Here is a 25,290-nt window from a genome sequence, read left to right as displayed (position 1 = left end):
AGTTTCTTGTGCATTTGGCAGTGTGGAGAAAGGTGACATAGTTCCAAACACAGGTTAATTTTTTACTTGAGAATTGCCACCCCAATGAAAACAATTCCTGTGGTGTAAAGCTTTCAATGCTAGTAGAAAGAAACACATTAATAGTGTAAGAATGAAAAATAACTGAAATGTAAATGCATGGGCAGCAGTATGTTAAAGTGGAAATGATTGGAAGGTAGACAGACTTCAGTTTTAACATTGACTCTATATTTCCTCCATGTGGGAATGATAGAAAAATTAAACTGCATAAAGCCTTAGTTCTTTATCTCTAAAATAATAACAGACATTTTTAGAGCACCTAATATTGTGTCAGACACATGGTAGGTATTGAATAAACGTATGGTTTTCCCCCTTACTAAGGACTATCAAATGGGCATGGCACCAGGTATAAGATCATGGGTCTGATGAAAAGATAAACTGAAACTATATTACAATATGAAGCATGTGTAATACCTTCTGAAATTAGTAGCATTTCCATTGTTATTTTTTAAATTAACTGATATTCTCCATAATATAATCACATCAAGGAAATGAATTTATTACAAAATGGAATATTTTTAAAAGAGGAAAAAAGCACAAGGTCTTTGAAGTTCTCAAATAAATTTGGAACCAAGACAGCTACTCAATATCTTTTTGCCTTTTACATATTCTTTATAGATTATTTTTTAATCCCAAAAGGCACATGTGGTCCTCAATCCAAACCCTGACAATCAAAAATGACAACTTGAGGAGTATATTTCTACCCTTTTGTGCATGGTCATATAAACATTTACATATAACTTTTAATTTTTTGTTTACAACTACTTTATATGTATAGTGAAACACTTGAAAGGAAATCTTCGTATCAACAGAGGTAAATCAAACAATGATAACTATATTTTAGCATCCAAACCAAGAAAGACTGCTAATAAAAACTGTGTTTGAAAGGCAATTCTGAAGTGGGACTTTCCTGGGGAATCCAGGATATGTAGTCACAATAGACCAAACTCATTGCTGGTAGTTTGATAGTATTCCAGAATGCAATTATTCCATTATTTAGTCAATACTTTCTTAATTAATGTTCACTGAGGTTGTTTCTAGATCTAGGCCACTGCAAAAGGCAAACAAACAAGAAGTTACATAATAAATAATCATTTTTGGTAATTATTTTCCTACAGAATAGAACCCTAAAATTACATTGCTGAGTCAGAGGGGTTATGCTTTAAAGGAAAAAAATAATATTGTCAGAGCTTATTCTAGAAATAATGTAACACTTTACACCCCCTCTAATGCCATTTGAGAGTGATCATTTCTCCACAAGGAAAATTCTATAATTATATGGAGTGATTTGATCCTCTCTTCTAATCAAATTATGTTTTTTGTAGTAATATTATGTTTCTTGCTGATATTTTAAATTGATAATTATTTTTTCTAAATTGTTGGCAGTCATTGTTTCATATGAATGCAAAATCATCTTACCTATTTTGTATCTAACCAGTTAGCTGGAAGTCCATAGGAAATGCCAAAATGCTGAACAGAACTATATTAAATTCCATGAACATTTTGGAAAAGGTGACATTTTGTTAATCAAATGATAAATTATATGTCTATATTTGTTTTATATTATTTAATAAAATTTTTATAGTTTTTTAATATAGACTGGCTCTCTGTGGTTGAGTCACTCTTCTATTTATTTTTTAAAATGTTACATTATCATGGTAAGAACACTTAACATGAGATATACCCTCAACACAAATTTTTAAGTGTACAATACAATATTGTTGACTATAGGTAGAATGTTGTACAGCAGATCCATAGAACTTATTCATCTTGTATAACTGAAACTTTATGCCCATGGATTAGTAGGTTCCCATTTCCCATGCCTCAACCCCTCATAACCACCATTCCACTTTTTAATTCTATTCTATAAATTTGATGATTTTAGATACCTCATGTGAGTGGTCAGGTTTGGGGATTCTGTGACAGGCTTATTTCATGTAGCATAATGTCCTCAAGGCTCATCTCTCCTATTACACATTGCAGAATTTCCTTTTTAAGGCTGAATAGCATTCCATTTTATGTACATATTTTTAATTCATTTATCTGTCAATAGATTTCCCACATACTAGCTATTATGCATAATGCTGCAATTAACATGGTACTGCTAATATCTCTTAGGGTCCCAATTTAAATTCCTTTAGAAAATACCTAGAACAGGGCCTGCTAGATCATATGGTCTACTCTTAATTGTTTAAGGGACTTCCATACTGTTTTCCATAGTGGCTACACCAATTTGTGCTCCCATCAACAGGGTGCAAAAAGTCCAATTTCTCCACATCCTTGTCAACACTTCTCTTTTGTGTTTTTAAACGTAAGCAATGCTAATAGGTATGAGGTAATATTTCACTGTGGTTTTGATTTGCATTTTCCTGATGATTAGTGGCATTGGACATTTTAAAAATACACGTGTTGGCCATTTGTATGTCTTCTTTAGAGAAATGTATATTCAAGTCTTTATCCTATTTTTAAATTATTATTTTTAGCTATTGAAATGGAATATTGTCTTATATATTTTGGAGATTAATCCTTTATCAGTTGCACAGTTTGCAAATATTTTCTCCCATTCTATAGGTTGCCTTTGCACTAGTGATTGGTTCCTTTGCTGTGCAAACGTTTTCTAGTTTGATGTAGTCTCACTGGTTTATTTTTGTTTTTGTTGCATGTGCTTTCGGTGTCACATCCATGAAGTCATTGCCAAGACAAACGTGAGAATATTTTTACCTATGTATTCTTCTAAGAGTTTTACAGTTACAATTCTTGCATTTATGTCTTTAATCCATTTTTAGTTGATTATTAAGTATGGTGCAAGGTAAGGGTACAATTTTATTCTTTAATGTGGATATCCAATTTTCCAATGCTATTTTTGTAGAGATTAAATTAGTAAAACAACACCATTTACAACAGCACTAAAAAAACAATAAAATACTTAGAATAAACTTAGCTAAGGAGGTAAAAGACTACTGAAAACTACAAAACACCAATTAAAGAAATTAAAGAACACAAACAAATGAAAAGACATCTCATGTTCACAGATTGGAAGACAATATTGTTAAAATGTCCCTATTACCCAATGAGACCTACAGATTCAATAAAACTTCTATTAAAATCCTAATGGTGCTTTTTTTCAGAAATAGACAAAACAACTTTTTATTTCATATGGAACCATAAAAAACTGCACATAACCAAATCAATCTGGAGAAAGAAGGATGAAGTTGGAGACATCACACCACCTGCTTTCAAAATACCTTACAAAGCTACAGTAATGAAAACAGTATGGTATTGCATAAAGACAATCATATAGAGTAATAGAACACAATATAAAATACAGAAATAAATCCACGTATATATGATCAACTGATATTCAACAAGGGAGCCAAGAATGCTCTTATTTTTAACTATTATCATGTCCATTTCTAACTGTATACTATTTAGCTAGAGAAGCTATTACATTTTGCATTTCTATCTTGACATTTGACATTTTAATATTAAAATATTAGTGCAAATTATTAAATTATATTAATCTTTTAGCTAGTAATTATATAAATACTCTTGTTTGTGTATGTAATTATAATAAGCAAACACAGATATTTGGTTCCTTTTTCTAAGTTTATCCTTACCAGTTTATATTATTGTTTCACATTATCTAAAACCTCCCAAGTGGTACCAGTGGATGATGTCAGAAATTTTTGTCCTAATCTAGATTTTACCACTTGGTAAATGTTTCTAACTGGTTTCTGGTAAATCATTTGGTCACATTTAAGTATTTTTCGTGTATTTTTCTTTTACTCAGAATTTTGCTTAGGATTTGCTACTAAGCTCTAGATAATGTATTATACCTGTGTTTCTATAATTCTACTTCAACTTCCTTATTTCATTTTTTAGAAAATTATTTCATTCTTTATATATAAAACAATCAGATTCATTCAATGTAATTTTACAAATATTATAAATGTACTTCTTAAAAAAATTTGCTGGTATTCTGACAGTGCAATAATGTTTCATCATTAATTTAATTTGCACTTTTATGACCATTATATTATTTACTAATGTTTTCCCTTTTATTTTTTCATCAAAAATGAATGCAGTTCTCTAGTCATCAAGATCTATTTCTCTACAAACTACCATCAGAGAATACTACAAACACCTCTACGCAAATAAACTAGAAAATCTAGAAGAAATGGATAAATTCCTCGACACACACACCCTCCCAAGACTAAACCAAAAAGAAGGTGAATCTCTGAATAGACCAATAACAGGATCTGAAATTGTGGCAATAATCAATAGCTTACCAACCAAAAAAAGTCCAACACCAGATGGATCCACAGCCGAATTCTACCAGAGGTACAAGGAGGAGCTGGTACCATTCCTTCTGAAACTATTCCAATCAATAGAAAAAGAGGGAATCCTCCCTAACTCATTTTATGAGGCCAGCATCATCCTGATACCAAAGCCTGGCAGAGATACAACAAAAAAAGAGAATGTTAGACCAATATCCTTGATGAACATTGATGCAAAAATCCTCAATAAAATAATGGCAAACCAAATCCAGCAGCACATCAAAAAGCTTAACCGCCATGATCAAGTGGGCTTCATCGCTGGGATGCAAGGCTCGTTCAACATTTGCAAATCAATAAATGTAATCCAGCATATAAACAGAACCAAAGACAAAAACCACATAATTATCTCAATAGATGCAGAAAAGGCCTTTGACAAAATTCAACAACCCTTCATGCTAAAAACTCTCAATAAATTAGGTATTGATGGGACATATCTCAAAATAATAAGAGCTATCTATGACAAACCCACAGCCAATACCATACTGAATGGGCAAAAACTGGAAGCATTCCCTTTGAAAACTGGTACAAGACAGGGATGCCCTCTCTCACCACTCCTATTCAACATAGTGTTGGAAGTTCTGGCCAGGACAATCAGGCAGGAGAAGGAAATAAACTGTATTCAATTAGGAAAAGATGAAGTCAAATTGTCCCTGTTTGCAGATGACATGATTGCATATCTAGAAAACCCCATCATCTCAGCCCAAAATCTCCTTAAGCTGATAGGCAACTTCAGCAAAGTCTCAGGATATAAAATCAATGTGCAAAAATCCCAAGCATTCTTATACACCAATAACAGAAAAACAGAGAGCCAAATCATGAGTGAACTCCCATTCACAATTGCTTCAAAGAGAATAAAATACCTAGGAATCCAACTTACAAGGGATGTGAAGGACCTCTTCAAGGAGAACTACAAACCACTGCTCAATGAAATAAAAGAGGATACAAACAAATGGAAGAACATTCCATGCTCATGAGTAGGAAGAATCAATATCGTGAAAATGGCCATACTGCCAAGGTAATTTATAGATTCAATGCCATCCCCATAAAGCTACCAATGACTTTCTTCACAGAATTGGAAAAATCTACTTTAAAGTTCATATGGAACCAAAAAAGAGCCCGCATTGCCAAGTCAATCCTAAGCCAAAAGAACAAAGCTGGAGGCATCATGCTACCTGACTTCAAACTATACTACAAGGCTATGGTAACCAAAACAGCATGGTACTGGTACCAAAACAGAGATATAGATCAATGGAACAGAACAGAGCCCTCAGAAATAATGCTGCATATCTACAACCATCTGATCTTTGATAAACCTGAGAAAAACAAGCAATGGGGAAAGGATTCCCCATTTAATAAATAGTGCTGGGAGAACTGGCTAGCCATATGTAAAAAGCTGAAACTGCATCTCTTCCTTACACCTTATACAAAAATTAATTCAAGATGGATTAAAGACTTAAATGTTAGACCTAAAACCATAAAAACCCTAGAAGAAAACCTAGGCAATACCATTCAGGACATAGGCATGCGCAAGGACTTCATGTCTAAAACACCAAAAGCAATGGCAACAAAAGCCAAAATTGACAAATGGGATCTCATTAAACTAAAGAGCTTCTGCACAGCAAAAGAAACTACCATCAGAGTGAACAGACAACCTACAAAATGGGAGAAAGTTTTTGCAACCTATTCATCTGACAAAGGGCTAATATCCAGAATCTACAATGAACTCAAACAAATTTACAAGAAAAAAACAAACAACCCCATCAAAAAGTGGGCGAAGGATATGAACAGACACTTCTCAAAAGAAGACATTTATGCAGCCAAAAAACACATGAAAAAATGCTCATCATCACTGGCCATCAGAGAAATGCAAATCAAGACCACAATGAGATACCGTCTCACACCAGTTAGAATGGCGATCTTTAAAAAGTCAGGAAACAACAGGTGCTGGAGAGGATGTGGAGAAATAGGAACACTTTTACACTGTTGGTGGGACTGTAAACTAGTTCAACCCTTGTGGAAGTCAGTGTGGCGATTCCTCAGGGATCTAGAACTAGAAATACCATTTGACCCAGCCATCCCATTACTGGGTATATACCCAAAGGATTATAAAACATGCTGCTATAAAGACACATGCACACGTATGTTTATTGCGGCACTATTCACACTAGCAAAAACTTGGAACCAACCCAAATGTCCAACAACGATAGACTGGATTAAGAAAATGTGGCACATATACACCATGGAATACTATGCAGCCATAAAAAAGTATGAGTTCATGTCCTTTTGTAGGGACATGAATGAAACTGGAAACCATCATTCTCAGCAAACTATCGCAAGGACAAAAAACCAAACACCACATGTTCTCACTCATAGGTGGGAATTGAACAATGAGAACACATGGACACAGGAAGGGGAACATCACACGCCAGGGCCTGTTGTGAGGTGGGGGGAGGGGGGAGGGATAGCATTAGGAGATATACCTAATGTTAAATGACGAGTTAATGGGTGCAGCACACCAACATGGAACATGTACACATATGTAACAAACCTGCACATTGTGCACATGTACCCTAAAACTTAAAGTGTAATAATAATAAAATTTAAAAAAGATCTATTTCTCATGGATTTGTTTTTAAATTAAACAAACAAATATTAACACTTGGTATTGTATATGAGCCAGAATATTTGGGTTCCAAGATGTGCTCTAACAGTGGTTAGACATGTGTCCTCAAGTAAATTATTTCTTCTTTCTAAAGTTCTGATTTTTAATCTATAAAATAAGAAGCTTGAGTAAGAGATGGGATTTGGACAGAATTGGGTCTGAATTCTGGCTCCAATACTTACAAATTTCTATGTATTTGTGCAAGTTACTTATGCTTTATAAGCCTTTGTTGCCTTACCTATAAAATGGGTTTAATAAACTTAACTAAGATTTTCATTAAGATGAAATGAAATAATGCGGAAAAACACTTTAATATAGTAAATAATCACTGCTTTAGCTATTAAATTAATGTAAAGATTTCTATGGAAGTACCCAAATATAGAACTCTATGAATACATATGTCCAAATGTGTGCCAAGCATTTTGCTATGTGGTTTCACATCTGTCAGGATATTTTCAGAAAATAATTATTTTTAGGTCAGTTTTTACTGTTAAAAAAGTTAGCATGTGTCATGGGCTAAATGGTTATGTCCCTTAAAAATTCATAGGTTGAAATCCTAACCTCCAATGTGACGGTATTAGCAGGTTTCTTTTGGCAAGTAATTAGGTGCTGAGGGTCGAGCCCTTAGGAATTAGTACCCTTGTAAGAGCTTGCTCTCTATTCTCAGCCATGTGAGAATACAAGGAGAAGACAGCTATTTTTGCAAACCAGGAATGTACCCTCACCAGACCCCAGATCAGCCAGGGACTTGATCTTGGACTTTTTGCCCTCCAAAACTATGGGAAAATAAACATTTGTTGTTTAAGCCACCCAGCCCATGGTAATGCATTGAAGCAGTATGAACTGAGAGCTCATCTAAACTATATTTCCTTTACAGTCACAATCTACAGTAAGTGACAGAATATGCTGCTGAATCTTTGAACTAAAAAGTTCATCTCTGCTTTTATTTGATGTTATAATCCTTCATATTGCATAATTTTTAAATTTGCCAATCAACATAAATATTAGCCCATTAAATTTTTATCACAGAAAGTACAATTCCTCCTGCAAGAGATCTATTTCTCTTTTATCAACATAGTCTGAGTAGATCCAAGGCCTGAAAAAAAGAAAAGACAGACATAGGATCTTGAATATATTTTCTAAAGGCATATTAAGAAAGTATTTAGTGATGGAATTCAGTGTACCTTTGCAAGAGAACTTGAAAACTTTAACTCAAATTTAACTTCTCATGTAAAGTAACTATAAGTAATTTTTTTGGGATTTAATTTATGCAGACATTTTAAAAATAAGAGATGAAAGTTTTGTCTTGCAAGACATAATGAATTTCATTCATTTCTCTGAAGCTTTGGAATGGTTTCTATACCAATATTCCAATCTAATAACCTTGATTCAGTTCCTATGATAGCCTAAGAAAATAGAATCTGTGTGACACCTAAACTATATATAAAAACTTATAAGGAATGCTATGGTTTTGGAAAAGATGGTTGTTGTAAACTTTCTCAGTAAATTCACTGACAACTTTATCTACACATATTTCTAAGCCTTGTTCTATTAACTCTTGGTGGGCATTTATCTAATATAGTTTACAAAAATTAATTTTGATTATTGGTTTGTCTAACTTTTTGCTTTCTCTTTGAAGTGTGCTAAATTCTACTTACTCTCTCTGTGTTAACAGACAGCACACAGCTTACCCTATGACATTTGTTAAGTTCCTGGAAATTTGTAACTAAACTATCAGCCGTTTTTAAAAACAATGTTGTCAGAGGACTGTGAAAGTGCATTAATTAAAAAACTAAGGGCTGAATTCATGTACATTTGTTCTTATAATAATACTATTCAAAACCATATTAAAACTTAGATGCAATAGTGTTTATCTTCTGTATGCACATATATTTTCATTTCTAAATGTACTATATAATTATTTTTGAGTGGAAGATTTATAAATGTTAAGGACAAAAGAATAATCACAAAAAGCATATTTATTTTATGTTCTAATCCAGAAATTATTACTTGTTTTGAGAACTCCTCAGAAAACCTTGCATTTTTGCCAGTTGTATGACTCAGTGTAGCACATGGTAGTTGTTATAACAAACTAAAATCTTGGTTGCTTAATTCAGCAAATGTTTATTTGTCACTTACACAAAGTCCAATACAGATGTTTCCAGCTAAGCTTTTTTTCTGAGCAATTCCATCCAAGAAAAGAATTCCAAGGTCTAGGTTGTCATCATCATGTGATTCTGCTATTTTAGAGTACTTGACTTCCAGACAGTGAGTGAGATCATGGAGAAATCATATATTTCATGGCCAGGCAATAATATGTTCCCTCTATTCTGTTAACCAGAGCCAGTTACGTGGCTCCAACCTAACTGCTAGAGAGGCTGGGAAATTTAACGTGCCTCTGTACTAATGAAGACAAAAGAGAGAGTTGTTCAGTCTCTAACTAATCTCTTCCATACAAGGTGTAGCAGTCTAGAACCCATTTGAGTATGTAAAGATGGGCAGTGAAAATGAAAATCCTCAGTAATAGTCTGTCATACTAAAGTTGCCCTTATTAGGATCTTGATTTAAGGAACTGTATCTTACATGTGGTATGTTTTTATCATTTGTGCATAACCGTAAATTTTATCAAATTTCTTAGGAAACACATTTTATTTTATTACAGCCTTCCTAAAAATTGAGTCAAAATCAAAATTTAGCAATCCATCAGGATTTGATATCAGAAATACCCAAGAAAAACACTATTGCACAGTAAAAGACACATTAAGTGCACAGTAAATATTCACAATGGTGATTATATTTCAGTGGTTATGCTACATATTGGAAAGAGCTGTCATGTACATGTTGATGGGGCACATTATTGCCTACATTCTGATTTTCTTTTCTTATGATGAATTATTTTGTAAGGAATTTTTTAGGGGATTAGTTTTGCCAAACAATATAATCAACCAAAAGAGAGAAATGTATATACTATAAAAGCCTAGTTGGAATTACCAGTAGCTGTAACACTGAATTCATCAGATGAAAACCGTTGTAGATTCTAACAATTAAGCAATGTTTTGCAATACAAATATTAAAATTAATCATGAAATACAATGTGATAACAAGTTTATAAAATTACATTTGTACAGGCATAGACTTGGGTTCTATCTAAAAATATTGAAGTTTAAGGTTTACACAGAAACTTGGCCTGAAATTTTATATAAACATCCTAAAAATACACTTTTTTTCATATAACTTTTGGTTGTTTTGAACTTGATATCTGACTAATATTGTTTGCTAAACCAGTTAGGCTTTTTGGCCTGAATTGGCAATTTCCTATAAGTCAACATTTATTGTAATTTTCTTTCATCTACAGACAATTAGAATTTTGGAGCATACAAACTATTTGCTAAATGAAGATATACAACCTATAACTTTACATATCTGTCATCTAAAGTCCTTGCTGAAAAACAAATTACATTTAAGGCATCGTAATTACAAGAGTGTAAAATCAAAACCTGTGAATGTTAAGAATTAAAACTGAACTAATTATTGGTCTCAAAATGTTTCATGTTTAGGTAAGCGAGAGATGCAGCAAGGGTTTGTGATAATGCCCTAAAAAAATTCTGCCTAGCAGCACTCCAAATTATGTTACTTGCAGTTAGGGTCAACAATAGATTTCAATATTACCTAAGTGATTGGTGGCTTCACCATTAAACTAATACTGCTATAATTCTGGGTCAGTAGAAGTATCATTGGTCATTAATCACCATTTTCAGAGAAGTCTACTTTTCAATAACATTTGCTTTTTTTCTTGAGAGAAAAATAAGAGCCAATAATTAAACCCACAACTTCCAATTTAAAAATATGTAAACTCTGCCTTTATTTATTACTAGAAGAATTCATCCATCCAAATACTTGAAACGGTCATAATTTTTAAAAGTTATAATCTAACTATTATAATAAACAATATCATATAAGTATGTAATTAAAACTAATTAAAGTAACAGAAGTGTAAGGTAGACAGAAAAAGGAAGAAAAAATCACATGAGTTTACTTAGGTAAAGGAAGCTACCACAGTTATATGCAAAGTTGTCATTGCTCTTCCTGGGAGCCCACAAAAAGTGGAAAATACCATGGCTTATACCATCTATAAAAAGGAAGCATAGTTTACATACAGAAATAAATTTGTTCTAGACAGCTAGTGAAAATTTGCCATATATGAGGTGATTGAACTTAAATTATTAAGAACTTAGCCACATAAAAGTTTGAGAATTTTAATAATCATTGATAGGTAAGAGCATCAGAAAAGAGGCCACTTATTTGTGGACAAATAAAGTATTATGTAACAAAAAAGCTATTACTAGATTGATTTTCAATGTCATCAATGTTTACAGCAGCATAGATTCTTTTCTACCTATCATAATCTTCTAAGAACTTAATCTTGGAGACCGTGTTTATGGTAACTCTAAAACAGAAAATCAACCCAGAGTTTCTGAAGAAATTTGGAAATCAGTGGATTGGGAACAAATATTATAAAGTATTTACTTTTTATCCAGTGAGGAACCAGAAATAATGATAGAAAACTAGCATTTGATGGGAAACATCAAAGTATACATTTAAGAACCTCAGTGAAAACTACAAGTAGGATAAACTAAAAGATATCTACAACAGGGCCCATCATAAATTGTCAAAAAACAGAAACAAAATCTTGAAAGCAGCACTAGGAAAGTTACAAATCATCCACAAACGATACTCAATGGTACTAACAGCAACTTCTCATTGGAAACTATAGAGGCCAGAAGAAGGAGGAATAACATGCTCAAAGTGCTGAAAGAAAAAGACTATCAGCCAAGAATTCTAAATCTAACAAAACTAATCTTCAGACATGAAAAAGAAATAAAGACGTTTCCAGATAAATAAAGACTGAGAGAACTTGTCACCTGCAGATTTGCTGTATGAGAAATAAGATCTTCAGACAGAAAAGGAAGGACAGTATGTGGTAATTCAGTTCCACATGAAAAATAAAGAGCATGAGCAGAGGTAATTACATGGGTAAGTACAAAACACAGTATAAATATACATTGGAACTCTTTTCAATCACAAAAAAGGAACATAGATGACTCAAACAGCATGTGGGGAACAGTAGAATTGACCTAGGAAACCAAATCTTACACTTGAGTTCAGGGCTTCTTAGCTATATCAATGTAATGAATCCTAATAAAAGAAAAATATGGTTCCTTCCTAAATACATGTGAACATTGAAGGCCATCATTAAATATCATTTAGCTAAAAATCTAGCCAAAATTTATACAATTATGGCTAAAATATATGGAATAAAATAACTACATAAGGATAATGGATTAAAAAGATTATTGAATTATCAGTTAAACTGCTAGTAAAGTATAGTTGTTGTAATATGGATCCTGGAGACAGAGTGTTAGGGTTTGATTCCTGGTTGCACCCCTTAATAGCTCTGTAATATTAAGCAAGTCATGAGAAGGAAAAGAAGGAGGGGAGGGAAGCCGAATCTGACATTTGGAAGCTTGCCTGGCATTTTCAGTTGGCCACATAATTCTCCTATGGCAGATTTGCACAGAATGTAACCCTCAGATATGTTGTCCATGAGCATGATAAAATGAGACAAGCAAGGTCATTTCATAATTTTGTCTAAGCACAGACAAAAGCAAGATCAGCTTGATGCCTACAAAATACCAAATACCCCTCTTTTGGCTAATATAAGCAAGTTCTCTCTCTCTCTCTCTCTCTCTCTCTCTCTCGCTGCAACCTCCACCTCCTGGGTTCAAGCAATTCTCCTGCCTCAGCCTCCTGAGTAGCTGGGACTACAGGACTACAGGTGCACATCATCATGCCCAGCTAATTTTTGTCTTTTTAGGAGAGACTGGGTTTCACCATGTTGATAATCCTGACCTCGTGATCCACATGCCTCTGCTTCCCAAAGTGCTGGGATTATGGGCATAAGCCACCACGCCCGGCCAACATATTCTTTTAATGTCATTTTGCTGAGACAATCTATGGTTCCTCATAGTTCTCTCTCATCCCAATAAGTAACAAATCCAATTAAGTCAACCATAGAAGTGTCCCTCATGACCTTTCGATAAAGAGCATTGATATCACTTAACCTTTCTATACTTTATTCTCCTGATCTACAAAATAGGGCTATTAAATGCATATTTCTCAATGGATTGTTGTGAACATTTGATTAGATAAAACATATGAAGTATGTAGAATAATGTGTGGAACACTGTGAATACTCCAAGGTAATTAAAAAGTGGGAGAATCAGCTCAGAATCCAAGGCAGTACATCTTATAACAAGGTACCAATTTTTTTTATTAGATGTGGAGAAGCAGAAAGCAAGTCCTTCATGCACACTGAAGGTATAAAAATGTTGAGAATAGAGACTGATAGAAGATTTTTGAAGCAGATTTCTCGAAGAGTTCTGTTCTAAGCTTCAACATCTGCAAGGGGATGTAATGAGAAATATCTCTTCATCAGCTCAACTGAAAGAGGGGATCTTCAAAAAGCCCACCTGGAGAGCTTTATATGTGTTCTGAGAAGTTAAAAGCCACAGTAGAGTACACTATTGTCTGACTATACCTTGAGACCTGTGAAGGTAAGAGACAAGCTAGTTGACAGTTGACAAACAAGCTACATAAGTGGCTGCCCAGAAATTGGCCTGCCCTCTCAAAGTTTGCCAGGACAAAGAATATAAGAGTGTCTTCCTATGTAGACTTTCCTATGTAGGCCACATATAATCTCATGTGTAAAAGACAGCCAGGATAAAGTCCCAATGGTATTATATTAGTGAGAGAGGAGGCTGGGAGTAAATTACCCTCAGCAGAGGAAATCTGAAGTTATCTCTAGATTCCCAGGGAGGAAAATGTACTACCTTATTAAGGAATTACAGGCGAATATTCCCCAATATTAAGGGATATCTAAAATTCTTTGAAGGTACTCACTAGAAAGGCTTAGCTTGAAACAACTGTCAAACACATAGTGAAAAAACAGTTTATAACAGTAACAATCAAGAACATTTTCACTTCCTTTCTTATTTGTTTGCCATCCTCTTCTCCCCAGTACCCCATGCTGCCTCATAGCAGAGAAATCAGAACCATAAATAGAAAGCTTAGGGATATCAGTGGAAAGCAGAGATACCTGTCATGCTCTCCTTACCCACTGCTGACCTCCAGCAGTATGGTAGCAGAGTTCTAAAGTGGCCCCCACGACCTTCAGCCCATGGTGTTACTCCTGTGATTATGTTATATTACACAGTACAGGGATTTTTGCAGATGTAATGAAGGATACTAACCAGTTAACCTTAAAATAGGCAGGTTATCTGGGTGGGCATAGCCCAATCACATGAATTCTTTAAACACAAAGAGTTTTCTTCAGCTGGCAGGGAAGAGAAAGATTCAAAACGAGAGAGAGGGTCAGCAGAAGGAATTCTTCATTGCTGAGATGGAGAGGGCAGATGGATGGAGCAGCCTCTGATGGCTGAGAGTGACCCTCAGGTAACAACCAGCAAGAAAACAGGAATTTCAGTTCTGCAGCTGCAAGGAAATGAAATCTACCAATTTGAATGGACTTGGAGGTGAATTCTTCTCCACAGCCCTAAAATTAGATCACAGCTTGGCCAACACTTTGATTTTAGCCATGTGAAACTCTAAGAATAGAACCCAGTTGAACCAGCCCAGACATCTGACCTACAAAACTGTGAGATGATAAATGAGTATTGTTTAAAGCTGCTAAATTTATGGTAATTTGTTATGTAGCAAAAGGAAATTAATACACACATATAGCTGGCCTATCAACCTACAATGAAGTCTGGATACTGGCTTCTTACCAGGCTAGCTTTATTATTATCCCAACTGAGAATATTTGGCAACTAAAAATGATTTATAGGGCATTTTATGACTTAAAAGTGATCATAAAATCATTACACTGAGTTTTCAAAGAGCAGGAAAAGAACTTCTCCAACCGAACAAATAATAAAGAATGTGGGAGACATTATAAAATCCCTTTGTAAATGCTTCCTGTGAGTTGTAATTGTTCAGTAAACCAGTTATTTATTGGAAATCTAATAATTGCTTCTGATTATATTTTAACAGAGGCATGTACAAACCCATATTAATGTTAATTTTAAAATCTTTCTACAACAGGAAAGCAAAGTTATCATATTTAAAATTTTAAGCTGAATACATCAAAATTGTGTGAGATTATTGTTACCAATAACAAATAAACCTACTTACAAGTGGACCTTATTGTTAGACATGGCAGGGCAATGTAAACATAGACTTTTGAGTCAATGAATATAAAATTCATAAAGGATTACATTTTACAGTGGAACAAGTGGTTTCAAGTACAGCAAATCTGAAAATGAAAACATGATATTCAACATTTTACTGCTGCTTTTTTATGGGCTAAAATCAATTCTGCCATCTACAAGTTAAAATGGTTTAACTACACATCTGACAAAGGTCTAATATCCAGAATCTATAAGTAATTTAAACAAACGTACAAGCAAAAAACAAACAACACCATTAAAAACTGAGCAACAGACATGAACAGACACTTTAACATACACAAGGCCAACAAGCATATGAAAAAAAGCACAATATCACTAATCATTAGAGAAAAGAAAATCAAAACCTCAATGAGATGTCATCTCACATCACATCAGTCAGAACAGCCATTTTGACTGAATTACTAAAAAGTAAAAAATAACAGATGTTGGTGAGGTTGTGGAGAAAAGGGGACACTTATACACTGTTGGTGCGAGTGTAAATTAGGTTCAACCATTATAGAAAGCAGTGTGGCAATCCCTCAAAGACCTAAAACAAGAACTACCATTTGATCCAGGAATCTCACCACTGGGTATATACTGAAAAGAATATGAATAGTTCTATTATAAAGACACATGCACAGCGATGTTCATTGCAGCACTATTCATAATAGCAAAGACATGGAATCAACCTAAATGCCCATCTACAATAGACTGGATAAAGAAAATGTGGTACACATACACCATGGAATACTATGCAGCCATAAAAAAGAATGAGATCATGTCCTTTGCAGGAATGTGGATGGAACTGGAGGCCATTATCCTTATAGACTAATGCAGGAACAGAAAACCAAATACAGCATGTTTTCCTTATAAGTGGGAGCCAAATGATGAGAACACATGAACACATAAAGGGGAACAACACACACTGGGGCCTATCAGAGAGGGGGAGGGTGGGAAGAGAGAGAGGATCAGGAAAAATAACTAATGGGAACTAGGCTTGATACCTAGGTGACAAAATAATCTATACACCAAACCACTGAGTCATGAGTTTACCTATATAACAAACTTGCACATGTACCTCTGAACATAAAATAAAATTTAAAATATTTAAAAAATAAAATAAAAAGACAAATTGGATTTAAAAGAATTAAAAAGTAAAACAGTTTAATACCCTTGTTAGAGAAAAAATTATCTAAAAGCCAAACTCAAGCAAAAACATTAACTTCTTCTTACAAAATAAACAAAAATTTACAAACTTTATGAGTGGTCAAATACATACTGTCAGGCTAAAATATCAAGGTCAACATTGTCTTCTGAGTAATGTTATCATTTCCACACATTAGATGTGTGAGTATATACATATTTATAACACATACATATAGATACTTATAAATATATGTGAACTACAATATTTTATGAGATAATCTCTCCAAGTAAAAATTAATTTTAAATGTCAGCAAGATGTTCAAAATGTTTAGCTAGTTTTCTCATTAACAAAACAGTATAATACCTCTATAAAATACCTAATGGAACAAAACAATATGTTGAGAAACATCTTAGAAAACAACAACATTTCAGCCAGCAAATGGTTGTCAAAGATTTGTCTACAACTTTTTCATTTGCTTAAAAAAAAAACCACAAAATTTCCTAGGCAATGCCATTCAGGACATAGGCATGGGCAAGGACTTCATCAATAAAACACCAAAAGCAATGACAACAAAAGCCAAAATTGACAAATGGGATCTAATTAAACTAAAGAGCTTCTGCACAGCAAAAGAAACTATCACCAGAGTGAACAGGCAACCTACAGAATGGGAGAAAAATTTTGCAATCTAGCCATCTGACAAAGGACTAATATCCAGAATCCACAAGGAACTTAAACAAAATCACAAGAAAAAAACAAACAACCCCATCAAAAAGTGGGTGAAAAGTATGAACAGACACTCCTCAAAAGAAGACATTTATGCAGCCAACAAACATAAGAATAAAAGCTCATCATCACTTGTCATTAGAGAAATGCAAATCAAAACCACAATGAGATACCATCTCATGCCAGTTAGAATGGCGATCATTAAAAAGTCAGGAAACTTATATGAACAGATGCTGGAGAGGATGTGGAGAAATAGGAACACTTTTACACTGTTGGTGGGAGTCTAAATTAGTTCAACCATTGTGGAAGACAGTGTGACAATTCCTCAAGGATCTATAACCAGAAATATCATTTGACCCAGCAATCCCATCACTGGGTATACACCCAAAGGATGATAAATCATTCTACTATAAAGACACATGCACACGTATGTTTATTGCAGCACTGTTCACAATAGCAAAGACTTGGAACCAACCCAACTGATAGGCTGGATAAAGAAAATGTGGCACATATACACCATGGCATACTATGTGGCCATAAAAAAAGGATGAGTTCATGTCCTTTGCAGGGACATGGATGACTCTGGAAACCATCATTCTCAGCAAACTAACACAACAACAGAAAACCAAACACTTCATGTTCCCACTCATAAGTGGGAGTTGAACAATGAGAACACATGGACATAGGGAGGGGAACATCACACACCAGGGCCAGTTGGGTGGGGGGTACTAGAGGAGGGATATCATTAGGAGAAATACCTAATATAGCTGACGGGTTCATGGTACAGCAAACCACCATGGCACATGTCTATGCATGTAACAAACCTGTACTTTCTGAACTTAAAGTACAATTAAAAAAATTAGAATATGCAATTTGAATGAATTCCGTAAGATTGATCCAAGTCAAATCACCTATAATAACCTATTTAATGAGCAGTGTTATATGTACCTGACTTGGAAAAACAAAATTGGTATCTAAAAGGATATAAATTTAATGTTAAGCATGGACTCACAGAGGGTTTGAATGGCTGCCTGGTCTTTTCCGAGTCCTTAAAGATTCCATTACTAAAAACTGCAGTCCATGACTTACCATGGAGTAGACAAAATGGTGTAAATTCCTCTAAATGGGCATCTTTGGTAGACAAGCAAAATCTAGTCCACAAGCACATTTCTATTTAGAGAATGTTTAATTAGGCACACACCATGTCAGCAGCTTTAGAACATCACTCTCAAATGAACAGACTATGGAATGAATTTAAAATATAAATAGTACACACACAAACATTACTAAATCCTATACAATGCCAAGTATTTGAATGTTAGGCTGCCAGATGACAAAGGAGATTCTATTAAGTGACTGAAAGAAACACTTTTGTATGTGACACTTAATTTTATGTGCCACCTTGACTGGGCTAAGGGATGCCCAGATAGCTGGTAAAACATTTCCAGATGTGTCTTTGAGGGTGTTTTTTAGAGGGATTAGCGTTTGATTCAGTAGACGAAGTAAGGAAAATCCACCAACACCAATGCAGACAGATAACACCTAATCCATTGCAGGCCTGAATAGATTAAAAAGGCAGAGGAATTCTGTCTATCTCTTCTTGAGCTAAGATGGCCATCTTTTCCAGTTCTTGAATACCGGCATTCCTGGTTCTCTGGCCTTCAGACTCCAGGACTTAATATAACTGCCTCCTGTCTGCCCTCTCCAGTTTTCAAGCCTTTGGCCTCACACTGGGAGTACACCCTTAGTTCCCCTGGTTCTCAGACCTTCAGACACAACCTGAATTACACCACTGGCTTTCCTGATTCTCCAGCTTGCTGAAAGCATATCATGGGACTTTGTGTCCTCTACAATCACATTAGCCAATCCCCATAATAGATCCCCTCTTGTATATTTATATATATCCTATTGGTTCTGTTTTTTAGAAGAACTTTGTATAATACAATGTGTGAAATTTTGATTTACATAAAAGAGTCCACAGTGTATTTACCTTGCACCATTTAACATCATTAATGTAGGAAAAGAAAAAAACATAGCTTATATTAAGTGAGAATATTATCATTTAATTGATGGTTAGTAATTATTTTAAGCAATGTTTACCTTGAGGGAGGTTGTATTTGAATGTCACAGAAGAACATACAATTAACAAATGTCATTTCAGATTTACAACTTTTAAAATTAGATATATGAATTTGAATTAATTTTTTTCATTTTGAGTTAGTGTTATGCAAGTATTGGTAACACATTCTGTAAGAGACTGTATTAGTCAGTTTTGCATCGTTATAAAGGAATACCCAAGGCTGGGTAATCTATAAAGGAAAGAGGTTTATTTGGCTGATAGTTCTGCAAGTTGTACAAGCATGGCACCAGTATCTTCTTGGCTACTGATGAGGCCTCAGGAATCTTTTGTTCATGGTGGAAGGCAGAGAAGGAGCAGGTATGTCACTTGGTGAGAGAGGGAGTGAGAGAAAAGGAGCTGCTAGGCTTCTTTAAACAACCAGCTCTCATGTGAACTCACAGAGCAACAACTCACTCATTACCATGAGGATGATGCCAAGCCCTTTATTAGGGGTCTACCTCAATAACACAAACACCCCTCACCAGTCCCCATCTCTAACAGGATCACCCTTCAACCTGAGATTTGGAGGGGACAGACATCCAAACTATATCATTCTGTTTCTGGCCTACCATATCTCATGTCCTTCTCACATTACAATATATAATCACCCCTTCCCAACAGTCCCCTGGTCTTAACTCATTCTAGCATCAACTCAAAAGTCCAAAGTTCCATCTGAGACTCAAGACACATTCTTTCCACCTATGAGCCTGTAAGACTAAAAACAAGTTATTAATTTCCAAGATACAATGGTGCTAAAGAAATCAGGTAAACATTCCCATTCCAAAAGACAGAAATAAGACAAAAGATAGGGGGAATATTCACCATGCATGTCTGAAACTCAGAAGAGCAGGTATTAAAATTGTAAAGCTCCAAAATCATCTCTGTTGACTCTAATTCTGGGTACACTGGTGCAAAGGGTGGGTTCCCAAGGCCTTGGGCAGCTCCACCCCTGCAGCTTTGCTGGATGCAGCCCATGTGGCTTCTTTCATGGGTTGGAGTTAAATGCCTGTAGCTTTTCCAGGCTCAGAGTGCAAGTTGCTCATGGCTCTACCATTCTCAGGTCTGGAGGGTGGCAGCCCACTTCTTACAGCTCACTAGGCAGTGCCCCAATGGGGACTTTGTGTGGTAGCTCCAATCCCAAATTTCCTTTTGGCACTTCTCTTGTAGAGGCTCTCTGTGGGGCCTCTGCCCCTGAAGGAGCCTTCTCTCTGGAAGGCTTTCTGATACATTCTCTGAAATCTAGGTAGAATATTGCAACCTACCTTTACTCTTGCATTTCATATACCTGCAGACCCAACTCCATATGGAAGCCACAAAGGCTTATAACTTATAGTCTCTGGAGCAGTAGCCCATGCTGTATCTGGGGCTCTTTGAGCCCAGGCTGGCTCTGTTCGGATTCTGAGAGCAGTATCCTGAGGTGGCATACGGCAGCAGTATCCTCAGCCTGGCTCCCCAAACCATTCTTTCCTCCTAGGCATCTGGGCCTGTGATGGGAGGAGCTGTCTTCAAGATTTCTGAAATGCCTTTGAGGACTTTCTCCCATTATCTTTACTATTGGCACTTGTCTCCCTTTTAGTCAAGCTAATCTCTCTAGCAAGTTGTTGCTCCACAGTGCACTTAAATTTCTCTCCAGAAAATGCACTTTCCTTCTCTTCCACATAGCTAGAGTGTGAATTTTTCAAATTTTATGCTCTGCTTCCTTTTTAAGTTCCAACGTTAAGTCATCTTTTATGCTCATATATGATTGTACGTTGTTGGATGCACCCACACTACTTCTTGAATATTTTGCTGCTTAGAAATTTCTTCCACCAGATACCCTAGGTCACCACTCTTAAATTTAACCTTCCACAAATCTTTAGCGCATGGACACAATGCAGCCAAGATTTTTGCTAGGGCATAACAAGGATACACTTTATTCCATTTTCCAATAGATTCCTCATTTCCATCTAAGGCCTCATAAGCCTGGTCTTCACTATCCATATTTCTATCAGTATTTTGTTCACAACTATTTAGCATATCCTAAGTAGTTCCAAACTTTCCTTCATCTGCTGTCTTCTTATGAGACTTTCAAACTCTTCCAACCTCTGCTTGCTACCCAGTTCCAAAGCTGCTTCCCATTTTCATGTATTTTTATAGCAACATCCCACATCTATATTAGTTTTGTGTTGTCATTAATGAATACCTGAAGCTGGGTAATTTATAAAGAAAAGAAGTTTATTTGGCTCACAGTTTGCCAGGGTCTACAAGCATGGCAACAACATCTGCTTGGCTTCTGGTGAGGACTCAGGAAGGTTTTATTCATGGTGGAAGATGGAAGAGGAGCAGTTGTGTCACACGGTGAAAGAAGGAGCAAGAGAAACATGCCAGGCTCTTTTAAAGAGCCAGCTCTTTCATGAACTAATAGAGTGAGAACTCACTCATTACCCAGGAAGGACACTAAGCCATTCATAAAGGATCCATCCCCTTGACCCAAAAACTTCCCATTAGGCTGCAGCTCCAACATTGAGGATGACGTTTCAACATGAAATTTGGAAAGGACAAACATCCAAATCATGTCGGAGACATAAAACATAATTGAAATTCAGGATAACAGTATTCAGTCAAATCTTATATGGTTTATCATGAACAACTTTCAATTTAGTTTGTTGAAGCATACCTCTCACCCATGGTAATGTCTACAAATTTCTTTTCTTTCATCCTTTACTCCCAGTTTTATTGTACATATCTACAATTTTCTTTAATATCCTATTATGTTACAACTTATTAGCTTCTATTCATTTCTCCTTCATACTCAATTGCATTTTCAATTTGAGTATTTATAGTATTTGGAGGGCCGAACACAGGTGGCTGCATTATTATTCTGTTATTATTACTAGAGCTCTAAAATTTTAGATAAAGTCCTATATACTACCAGCCTCAGATTTTCATATATGCTTGATCCTAATTAAACATTGAGGATGTTACATACTTGACCTGAACCAAAAACATAAAAGCAATAACCTTAGAGATGAAAGCCAGAAGATGTCCCAGAAAAGAAGGCAACATTGCTATTAATGGTAACCTGGGAACTGGCAGAGAGATTTTAGTAATTTCAAAACAAAGTCTTTTGAAATATTGCTAATATAGTCTAACACCAGCACAATTAATTCAGAATATATTATAAAAGGGGCAGTGTATGCTATGTTGTCTTTGTACATAATATACATACACACACTCACCTGAGTATCCCAATTTGTCTGTGAAATATCTCTACTCTTTTAAAAAACTCATCCAGCAGTGTAAAAGTGTTCCTGCTTCTCCACATCCTCTCCAGCACCTGTTGTTTCCTGACTTTTTAATGATTGCCATTCTAACTGGTGTGAGATGGTATCTCATTGTGGTTTTGATTTGCATTTCTCTGATGGACCCAGCCATCACATTACTGGGTATATACCCAGAGGATTATAAATCATGCTGCTATAAAGACACATGCACACGTATGTTTATTGTGGCACTATTCACAATAGCAAAGACTTGGAACCAACCCAAATGTCCAACAATGCTAGACTGGATTAAGAAAATGTGGCACATATACACCATGGAATACTATGCAGCCATAAAAAAGGATGAGCTCATGTCCATTGTAGGGACATGGATGAAACTGGAAACCATCATTCTCAGCAAACTATCGCAAGGACAAAAAACCAAACACCACATGTTCTCACTCATAGGTGGGAATTGAACAATGAGAACACATGGACACAGGAAGGGGTACATCACACACCGGGCACTGTTGTGGGGTGGGGGGAAGTGGGGGATAGCATTAGGAGATATACCTAATGCTAAATGATGAGTTAATGTGTGCAGCACACCAACATGGCACATGTATACATATGTAACAAACCTGCACGATGTGCACATGTACCCTAAAACTTAAAGTATAATAATAATAAAATTAAAAAAAAAAGAAATCCTAGAGAATTAAAGTATCCTCATGAGGCCCAGGTCCCTGCCTGGGATCCACCAAGTACCCCTGAATGCTTACCATAAATATTTCTTTATAGTTTATGCTGCAATGGAATGCTTTCACTTACTATTGTGTGACTTAGACTAACATTATTATTGCTATTATTATTACTATACCATTATCCTAAGGACTCACACAGAGAATGAGACAAAGCTCCCATTTTCAGCTGTGAGGTCCAGCAAGTTGCATGAAGGGCAGGACACAGAGCAGGGCTGGTTGCCCTGGGTTCTCCAACCTCAGTTCAGGGTGGTCCTGGAGGACCAGGAGACCAAGCCTCAGGCAGCCCCTGCATCAAACCTTGGCATCAAATCCTCACCTCTTTCTATATGATGAAAAATGAAGTTCCCTTCCAGCCCACTCTACCAACATGTGCCCTTTTCAAAATTCACCAAGAGAGAAATGATCTAGAGGAGATTATGCAAATACTCCATCCTTTGCAAGTGAACCCCACTTTAATAAATATGCATCTGATTAATAAGGAAAAAAATTAAAAAAATTAAAAAACTCATCCAATAAAATGGTATAACAGTTAAAAGATATTTATACATTTACCAAATACGTCCTTATCTTCAATGATTGCCATCTCAACTTCTTTTTCGGTAATGACTGTGCATGTGAAAGGAACTTGAAGAAGGACGCTAATCTCACCAAAGGACTCCTTCTCCTTAAGTTTCCCCATATAAACAAGTTTTTGAGATCTTTTCTGTTAAAAAAAATATATTATTGATGTTTAATGAAACTGCTTCCATATAATGAATCAGTATTGTTTTTATGAGAAACTCACTCATAAACCATTTTACTAAATGATATTTAAAATAAATTAGCAATTGTATTTAAATTACAGAAAAATTTACTTACATAGGCATTTCAATTATATTAGAGCCATAGTAAATTCATAGATAACTTAGGCATATCTAAGGTAATTGAAAGCATTGTCATTTAGAATCCACAAAGATGTTTAGGAAATATTGAACTAATTCCACTTTTCAAGGATCTAGGATATCATTTTGTGAGCATAGTTTCATTTAAGATATTTTGTCAACTACCATTTGTTACATCAGCCCTAGTCACAAGGCACTCTTGTTGAACCCATAGGGAAGAAGGAAAATAAGCAGAAAATGCCAGGGCCAGAACTGATGGTATTAAGTCAAAAAGGAGGGATTATTCCCTGTCTTTTCTGTTTAAGTACAAAAGAAACACGGAAAATGAGTTTGACTCAGGGAACTATAATTTTGGTTCAAATAAGAGACCTTGTGGAGAAGGGCCTACAGGATGTTCAATATGAATGGTTCTGGAGAAAATGTTGAGACCTCAAATTACCTCTGCTGGGAGATTTGCTAGGAGTTGATGACCACTAAGATATATAAAAGAGAATATAGCCCTCAGGTAGGAAAGTGGCAAGAACTTGGAAGAGGCTAAAGCATTTACTAAGTATCCTGGAGTCAAATCCAATATAACTTGAATATTTGCACCTATATAAATGGCAAATCTTTACACCGAATATGATTAGTGCAGCAGAATTGAAGTTAGTTTAGATATTTAATTGAATTCCATTGAAGACTCCCTGACCAACTAATGATTAGTTCTAACTTTTCTATCACAATAATTATATATTTTTGCCTGTTCTAGAACTTCATAAAAATGGAATTATATAGAACGTGCTCATTCAGGTTTGGCATTTTGGCCCTACATAACATGTTTGAGATTCTTACAAGTATCCATAATTATTTTTACTGCTATCTGGCATTTTATAGTATAAATATACTGTAACATTTCTATTCATTCAACTGTCAGTGGACACGTGGACTACTTCCAGGTTTTAGTTGTAAGAATTCATATAAGTTTTTTTTTTTTTTTTTGAGAAAGAGTCTTGCTCTGTAGCCAGGCTGTAGTGTAGTGGCACAATCTTGGCTCACTGCAACCTCCGCCTCCC

General features: G+C 35.3%; 1 protein-coding gene across 4 annotated transcripts in view; it reads right to left on the bottom strand.

Moving 5' to 3' along the window:
- CNBD1 (cyclic nucleotide binding domain containing 1) overlaps positions 1–25,290 on the bottom strand; it is a 629,195-nt gene that overhangs the window by 95,795 nt on the left and 508,110 nt on the right. For 3 of the 4 annotated variants that reach the window (XM_054498740.2, XM_054498739.2, XM_054498737.2), the window contains exon 10: positions 23,910–24,060. The exons of the other annotated variant lie outside the window; for it this stretch is intronic. In XM_054498740.2, coding sequence (XP_054354715.2) covers positions 23,910–24,060 — 151 coding nt within the window. The remainder of the gene's footprint in view (positions 1–23,909; positions 24,061–25,290) is intronic. 4 annotated transcript variants of the gene reach the window in all.

The sequence above is a fragment of the Pongo pygmaeus genome, chromosome 7, assembly GCF_028885625.2.
Source record: "Pongo pygmaeus isolate AG05252 chromosome 7, NHGRI_mPonPyg2-v2.0_pri, whole genome shotgun sequence".
Taxonomy (NCBI): Eukaryota; Metazoa; Chordata; class Mammalia; order Primates; family Hominidae; genus Pongo; species Pongo pygmaeus.
Note: the sequence above shows the minus strand (reverse complement) of the source record. Positions and strands in the feature narration are given on the sequence as shown.